The 8,076-nt window shown below is 51.8% G+C and overlaps 1 protein-coding gene across 1 annotated transcript; it reads left to right on the plus strand.

Moving 5' to 3' along the window:
* The first annotated feature begins 2,601 nt into the window (after positions 1–2,601).
* On the plus strand, positions 2,602–3,561 carry LOC128899814 (olfactory receptor 14J1-like). Its single transcript, XM_054179520.1, has one exon. It carries the CDS (start codon positions 2,629–2,631, stop codon positions 3,559–3,561), a length of 933 nt encoding a protein of 310 aa, XP_054035495.1. The 5' UTR covers positions 2,602–2,628.
* The last annotated feature ends 4,515 nt before the right edge of the window (positions 3,562–8,076 follow it).

Below are 8,076 nucleotides of genomic sequence, written 5' to 3' on the forward strand. Positions count from 1 at the left end.
GGAATCTCTTGGTTTTGTCACAAGACATTGGTTTGGTCACCAGCTGTGTTCAGACTTCTCCCAAACCTTCACAATTTGCAACATTCACACCAGAGAGGAGGCCAAAGAAATGTCCCTCAAAGGGCAGAGCTGCTGTGCATGAGGCCATCCAGAGGGGTCAGGAAATGGCAGGGAGCTGAGACAGCTCAGAGAAGGGATGGAAATGGCAGGGGGAGAGCTGGCTGGGGAAGCAAGATTGGTGTCAGCAGCCTGAAGGGAAAGAGCTGCAGGCATGGGACAGTGTAGGAGAGGCTGCAGTAGGGATGGCCAACAGCTGTGGCAAGGCTGAGAGGCCCAACAGGACCAAGGTCTTTGTGCCCTTGGCTCTGGCAGTTGCCTCTGCCACCAAGGCCTGGGAGGAGAAACTTTGCTTTGAGGCTTTGAGATTCTTCTATTCCAAGGGCAGTGGTCAGGGCTTGGCCTTTCTGCTTCCTAGACCAAAGGCAAGTTTTCCTCCCCTGTACTTTGCCTTTGTCTCCCTGCAATCCTGGCCTCTACCAAGCTGCTCTAACGAGTCCCTGGGGAGCCTTTGGCAGTAACAAGCCTCAGTGAGGCCAATCAGTGCTTCAAGGTACTTTGGAGTTTGCTTCTGCCTTGGACTTGTTCAGAGGCTTCTTGGCAGTACCTTGGCAGAGTCTCCTGGCAGTGCCTAAGGATGATGTAATCAGCCCCAAATACTCCATGGGGCTCATTAAATACTGCTGAAGCTCTAATTATTGCCAAGGTTTCTGCAGCTAATTGGAGAGGTTTTTTATTGCACAAAGCACCTGATAGAAAGTACTTTTAAAGGTACCTTTCATTCTTTTTCAGCAGGAGTTGTCTCTTTGCAAGCAAACCACAGCAAAACCTGATAAGATCCTACCCTGCTCACTGCTCATCCTCACTCCCCACTGCTCCCAGCAGAGCCCAGAGCCACACATGAGGCACAGGATCTGCCTTGCCAGGGGCTGGGGGTCAGGGCTTGGCCCTTTGGATCAGTGAAACCTCTCCAGGTTTCCTCAGCAGCAGAGCCACCTTGAGCTGCTTGTCCTGACCTGTCAGCACTGCCTCAGTTCTCTGCTCTCACCAGAGCCTGGAGATGCTTCAGTGCTTCCAGTGGTGCTTCCCTTGAACCCTCTGTGTCCTCCTGCTCTAACCAGACCCTGGGGACCCTTTCCCAGTATGCTTCACTGGGACCCATTAACAGTAGAAGAAACTTCAGAGTTTGAATCCAACTATGAATTCTGGAGAGGTTTCATCAGCTTCTTCTCAGTCCCTGAGGTTTACAGGGCACCAAAAGCTACCAGAGTGGTCAATAAAACACCTTGGGCTGGTTCTCTGCTGCCCTATTGGGCTGGATTCCTGCGCTGGAAGGAGCTGCTGGCAAGCAGGCAGCACTGCAGGAGACAGCTCTGGCCAGGAGCAGCTCCTCTGCACAGCACAGCAGGGCTGAGGACACTGCCAGAGGATCTCAGGGAGATGAGGAAGGCAGAGAGAGCTTCACAGTATCCAGGATTGGGAAGATGCTGAGAGCAAACTATAAGAGAGGTCACTGCTGTCACAGGCACAGTGAGGCTGTGGGTCCAGGACACTGCAGCTGTAGCTCCTGGAGGCATCTCCATCTCAGCTGCTGATGCTCAGCTGAAGGCTCCTGGAGTGTGCACACAGAAGGAGGACCAAAGCCCTTCAGTTCCATCCTGTGAGCAGCAGTGAGCAGAGCTGGGGAAGGAGAAGGCTTCACCCCCAGCCCCTCTGCCTTTCTCTCCTCCCTTCACTGTCTCTGCAGCACTGCAGGCCTGCTCCCTGTTTCTCCACCTCTCCATGGGTGTGGTGGTTTTAGGCTAAGCCTTTAAAATTCAGTTACAGATTTTGAGCAGAAAAGTAGAAACAAAATAAATAGATCACTCTTGGGTGTGAAAAGGAAAAGAAAAGATTATTCTGAACAAATTCATTGGATAAATATCTGGAATCAGAGGAGCTGTGCCATAACAATTCTCTCTCTTCTCTTCTCATCTCAGCTGTTTTGCTTAGCTGGGGAGAGATCACCTGCTTTGGCTGGCCTTGGCTAAGTCTAACCCACTGCTTTTTCTCTCTCTCCACTCCTCCTTTTCTCTCTTGGATCAGTGGGGTAGGGGTTAGGGGCAGTGGAACAGCTTCCCTGGTCTCTGACCCAGGGGGATTTAGTGTCATTTGGTAGTTGTAAATACCTAATATTGTCACTCCTGTATGTTCTGTACCTGTTCATTGCATTCCATTGCAGAGTGTAGTTCTTGCTTGTCAATACAGCTTCATTTGCTTCCAACTGAGCTGCTCTGGCAAAGCTAATGCTGGGGGGAAATGTCAACCCACCACAAAGGGACTCTTGTTCTCTGGGACTGGGCTGTTGGTCACTTTCTGTTCTGACACCAGAGGAATCTTCCTGGCAATTCTGGGTCCCTGCTGCATTTGAAGCTGTGATGAACTCTGCCATGGGTTGGTAGTGATGGGACTGAGCTGATCCATTCCTCATGCAGCTCAGGGAGGGAGGTTACAATGAGGCTGAGAGAAGTGTGCCCTAAGTTGTCACTGCCTTTCCCTCCTTGGACAGGACTCCATGGCCAGAGGCAGCAGATGGCCAACAGCAGCTCCATCACTCACTTCCTCCTCCTGCCATTCCCAGGCACAAGGCAGCTGCAGCTCCTGCACTTCTGGCTCTTCCTGGCCATCTACCTGGCTGCCCTGCTGGGCAATGGCCTCATCATCAGCACCATAGCCTGGGACCACCACCTCCACACCCCCATGTACTTCTTCCTCCTAAATCTCTCCTTCCTTGACCTGGGTGCCATCTCCACCACTGTCCCCAAATCCATGATTAATTCCCTGTGGGACACCAGGGACATCTCCTATGCAGGATGTGTTCTCCAGCTCTTCTTTTTCATCTTCCTAATTTCAGCAGAGTATTTTCTCCTCATCACCATGTCCTACGATCGCTACGTTGCCATCTGCAGACCCCTGCACTATGAGACCCTCCTGGGCAGCAGAGTTTGTCTCCACCTGGCAGCAGCTGTCTGGGCCTGTGGGTTCTTCCATGCTCTGCTGCACACAGCCAATACATTTTCCCTGCCTCTCTGCCAGGGCAATGCTGTGGACCAATTCTTCTGTGAAATCCCCCAGATCCTCAAGCTCTCCTGCTCCACATCCTACCTCAGGGAACTTTGGCTCATTTTGGTCAGTGCCTGTTTATACTTTGTGGGTTTTGTGTTGCTTGTGGTGTCCTATGTGCAGATCTTCAGGGCAGTGCTGAGGATCCCCTCTCAGCAGGGACGCCACAAAGCCTTTGCCACCTGCCTCCCTCACCTGGTTGTGGCCTCTCTGTTTGTCACCACTGTAATATTTGCCCACCTGAAGCCCACTTCTATCTCCTCCCCATCCCTGGACCTGGTGGTGTCAGTTCAGTACTCAGTGGTGCCTCCAGCAGTGAACCCTCTCATCTACAGCCTGAGGAACCAGGAGCTCAAGGATGCCCTGAGGAAAATGACCACCAGATACTTTCAGAAACAATAAACTCTTTGTCGTCTTCTGCAGAGCAGTTCTGATGTCACTCACAGTCTGGTTTCTCTCTGTTTGGATGCTGCTGTTTGTGTGACCCTTGTGAGAAAGTTGTTTCCCCAACAGAGTCTTTCCTCAGACCATTTCTGATTCAGTGTTGTCCTGTCTGCTGTGACCCAGAGGCTGCAGACAGGAGCAGCTGTGCAGGGTGCTGATGGAGTCACAGCAGCCCCTGAGAAGAGGCTGCCATTGGGTGAGGAATGGATGAATGAGATTCAGAAATGCAGAGAGGAGAGAATCTCTGCCCTGGTGAGGCTGCATCTGGAATATTGTGTCCAGTTCTGGGCCCCTCAGTTCAAGGGAGACAGTGAGCTGCTTGAAAGAGTCCAGCGCAGAGCTATGAGGATGATGAAGGGAGTGGAACATCATCTGTACAAGCTGAGGGAGCTGAGGGCTCTTTAGCTTAGAGGAGACTGAGAGGTGACCTCCTCAATGTCTATAAAGATGTGCAGGGTGAGTCCCAAGAGGATGGAGCCAGGCTCCTGTCAGTGGTGCCCAATGACAGGACAAGAGGCAATGGTGGAAGTTGAGGCATTGGAAGTTTGACTTAAATATGAGGGAAAATGACTTTCCCTGTGAGGGTGACAGAGCACTGGAACAGGCTGCCCAGGGAGGTTGTGGAGTCTCCCTCTCTGGAGACACTCAAAACTCACCTGAATGAGTTCCTGTGTAAAGTGGTGTAGGTGATCCTGCTCTGGCAGGGGAGCTGGACTGGATGATCATTCCAGGTCCCTTCCAGCCCCTGAAATTCTGTGATTCTGTGATTCCCTGTCTGTTGTGATGCGTGCAGGCAATGGTTCATTGTGCTTTGAAAGAGGCTTTTTTTTTTATGTATAAAGAAGGGGGAGATGTGGGATTGAAGGAGATGAATTAATCACTTCAGAGCCTGAAACACAGCTTTCTGATAAAGAACCAGACACCCTCTGTGAAATGGAACCTTGGGAGGCGGTAGGGTAGAGAGCAGACAAGGTAAAGGACATCTGTGGTTGACCTGTGTGGTGCACATGTTTGAAATGCTTGACCAATGACCCTTTAGATGAGTTTTGTGTGGCTGAAGTGGAAAAGTCCTTCTAGAATGAGGCCTGCTGTCAAGTGCTGCTAAGAGTATATAAGCTTTGTGTGTTCTCCCCTGGAACCAATGATCTCTGAGCTATCTCACAGGGGTCATCAAGTCGTCTGGGATACCTCAGGGGTCTGAGTGAGTCTAATGATTGATTGATTTTGGTGTGATGAGGAAACATGTTCCATGGGCTTGTGTGTTCACTCACCAGAATAGCAGAGTTAAATAATGCTCTCCAGTGGTTAAATTTAAACAACAGGTTTAGTGGCTTCAACTTAGGAGCGCAGCTATGTCCCCTCCCCAAAGAGTAGCACAAGCATGTTATGTTCTCTCATGTTGTGTCCACCAGTCCTGGCTCACTGGAGAGGTCCCAGATGACTGGAACCTGGCCAATGTGGTCCCCATCCACCAGAAGGGACGGATGGAGGAACCTGGAAACTCCAGGCCTGGCAGCCTGACCTCAGTGCCAGGGAAAATGGTGGAGCAGATTATCCTGGAGGCAATAACTGCACCTGAAGGAGGGCCAAGGGCTCAGGTCCAGCCAACATGGATTTAGGAAGGGCAGATCCTGCCTCTCCAACCTGATCTCCTTCTATGATTAGGTGACCTGCCTGGTGAATGTGGGGAGGGCTGTGGGTGTGGTGTACCTGGACTACAGCAAGGCCTTTGACCCCGTTCCCCACAGCAAACTGCTGTCTGAGCTGTCAGCTCGTGGCTTGGACAGCAACACTCTGTGCTGGGTTAGGAACTGGCTGGAGGGTCGAGCCCAGAGAGTGGTGGTGAATGGTGCCACATCCAGCTGGCGGCCAGGCACCAGTGGCATCCCCCAGGGATCAGTGCTGGGCCCCATCCTCTTCAACATCTTCATTGATGATCTGGATGAGGGGGTTGAGTCAGTCATCAGCAAGTTTGCAGATGACACCAAGTTGGGAGCAGATGTTGGTCAGTTAGAGGGTGGAAAGGCTCTGCAGAGGGACCTTGACCAACTGGACAGATGGGCAGAGTCCAATGGGATGGCATTCAACAAGTCCAAGTGCCAGGGGCTGCACTTTGGCCACAACAACCCCATGCAGAGCTACAGGCTGGGGTCAGAGTGGCTGGAGAGCTGCCAAACAGAGAGGGACCTGGGGCTGCTGATTGACACCCGCCTAAACATGAGCCAGCAGTGTGCCCAGGTGGCCAAGAAGGCCAATGGCATCCTGGCCTGCATTAGGAATAGTGTGGCCAGCAGGAGCAGGGAGGTCATTGTGCCCCTGGACTCTGCATTGGGTAGGCCGCACCTTGAGTCCTGTGTCCAGTTCTGGGCCCCTCAGTTTAAGAAGTATATTGAGACACTTGAATGTGTCCAGAGAGGGCAACAAGGCTGGGGAGAGGCCTTGAGCACAGCCCTGTGAGGAGAGGCTGAGGGAGCTGGGATTGTTTAGCCTGGAGAAGAGGAGGCTCAGGGGAGACCTCATTGCTCTCTACAACTACTTGAAAGGTGGTTGTAGCCAGGTGGGGGTTGGTCTCTTCTCCCAGGCAACCAGCACCAGAACAAGAGGACACAGTCTCAAGCTGTGCCAGGGGAGGTTTAGGCTGGAGGTGAGGAGAAAGTTCTTCACCGAGCGAGTTGTTCGTCATTGGGATGTGCTGCCCAGGGAGGTGGTGGAGTCACCGTCCCTGGAGGTGTCCAAGAGGGGACTGGATGTGGCACTTGGTGCCATGGTTTAGTCATGAGGTCTGTGGTGACAGGTTGGACTCAATGATCTTTGAGGTCTCTTCCAACCTTGGTGACACTGTGATGCTGTAATATGCCACAAGTGGCAGGTGAATCAGAGGGAGCCAGGCCTGCTGCTGTCACAGCCCCATTTCAAGGTGCTGATGGAGTCCCAGCAGCCCCTGAGAATAGGCTGCCCTTGGGGGAGGAATGGATGAACCCTGACCTTGGATAATGAGTTTCAGAAATGGATAATGAGTTTCCTTGGATAATGAGTTTCAGAAATGCAGAGAGGAGAGAATCTCAACAGTGCTCTCAGGAGTCCTTTATTGCAGCCTTGGCAGAAATCCACAGTCTGACAGAGTCTCAGAGTGGCCTTAACACAAGGCCCAGAAGCCCTTAACACAAGTAGCTGCCAGAAGTCCCCAGCAGCCCTCACCCCCCAATGGTCTCTGTTGCTCCATAGCAACTGTTTAAATTCCCTATCAATTCCTTAACCAACAAACCCCAGCCACAGCTAAAGGCATCTAGATTTTCCCTCTAAATCTCAACAGAATCAATCTTTTAAAGCACTCCACACCCCCAAGTTGCTCTCACAGGTTGAGAGTTTCCCAGTCCCACCTTCAGTTGCACTTCCTTAGTTGCTTCCCAGTTCCTTGCCCAAGTGCCCCTCTGGGGTTCCTTGCACGTTGGATAGCCCCAGACTGTGCCTGTGGCAGTTATTTGTGGGGAGAGGTCTCTCCAGCTGAAGACCATGACATTTGCACAGGCACTTTCAGCTCCCAATGCAGCATCTTGAGCACAGAACTTGTGGATTTGTGCAGCAGCTCAGCCAGCTCCAGCTTGCATAGCAACAGCTCACAGTTCTGCCAGGCACAGTGCTTAGAGCTGCAGAGCTAAGCTCAGAGCCAAGGGTAAGACAGACATCCTGGGGGGAGTATTTCTGGGCACAGTGCTGAGGCACAGCATCCTTTCTTGCTGTGATTTCACACTTAAAGGTCCTGCAAACTCCTCAACACTCAAAGCAATCTCTTCCCATTTCTGGGTGGGTGGAAAGGCTGAGGGATGCCCAGGGTCAGCAGGAATGCATCAGGAATGCTTCTGAGCTAAGGAGAAGGCTTTTGGAAGCCCCAAGCCTGCTGGAAAGCAGCAGAGTCCCTTTGTGGAAAGCTGACAGAAGCTTCCAAAGACCTTCCTGAGATCCCCTCTACACCCTCCAAAGATTCTGAAAATCAATCCTAGAATCCTCCAGTCCCCACACACCCCCCTAACATCCTTTGACACAATGAAGAAAACACTCTGAGATGTCCCTGAGAACACTCCCAGCAAGACACTCTCAAGACTCTTCTGACAACCTCACTTTGACCTCCCTGAACTGGGCACACAACTCCCACAACTCCAGCCCCATTCCTAGGGAACAAATGCCCTCAGCATTTGGGCATTGTGGGCAGGAATGTCTGAAATAAAAGCAAACAGGCAGGATTTGGGTAACTTTGGCCTTGTATCAACATAACTGGACAATGGACAGAGAGTTTTTAGCCCAGGGAGACACAAAGGATTGGGGAAATTCCCCCCCAAAACCCTGGCAAAGCTCAAGTCAGCTCCAATGGCAGCTCTGGCTGTGCTGAATCAACACTTTAACTGTTCTCATCGGCACTAATTGGTGTTCAGAAGGGCAGGAGGTGTTTGTTCCTGCCAGATCTGGCAGGATCTG

Source organism: Dryobates pubescens, unplaced genomic scaffold (assembly GCF_014839835.1).
Source record: "Dryobates pubescens isolate bDryPub1 unplaced genomic scaffold, bDryPub1.pri scaffold_74_arrow_ctg1, whole genome shotgun sequence".
Lineage (NCBI taxonomy): Eukaryota > Metazoa > Chordata > Aves > Piciformes > Picidae > Dryobates > Dryobates pubescens.

What these genes read in the sequence shown, in the direction of transcription:
- LOC128899814 (XM_054179520.1), top strand. Translation starts at nt 2,629, where the DNA reads ATGGCCAACAGCAGCTCCATCACTCACTTCCTCCTCCTGCCATTCCCA.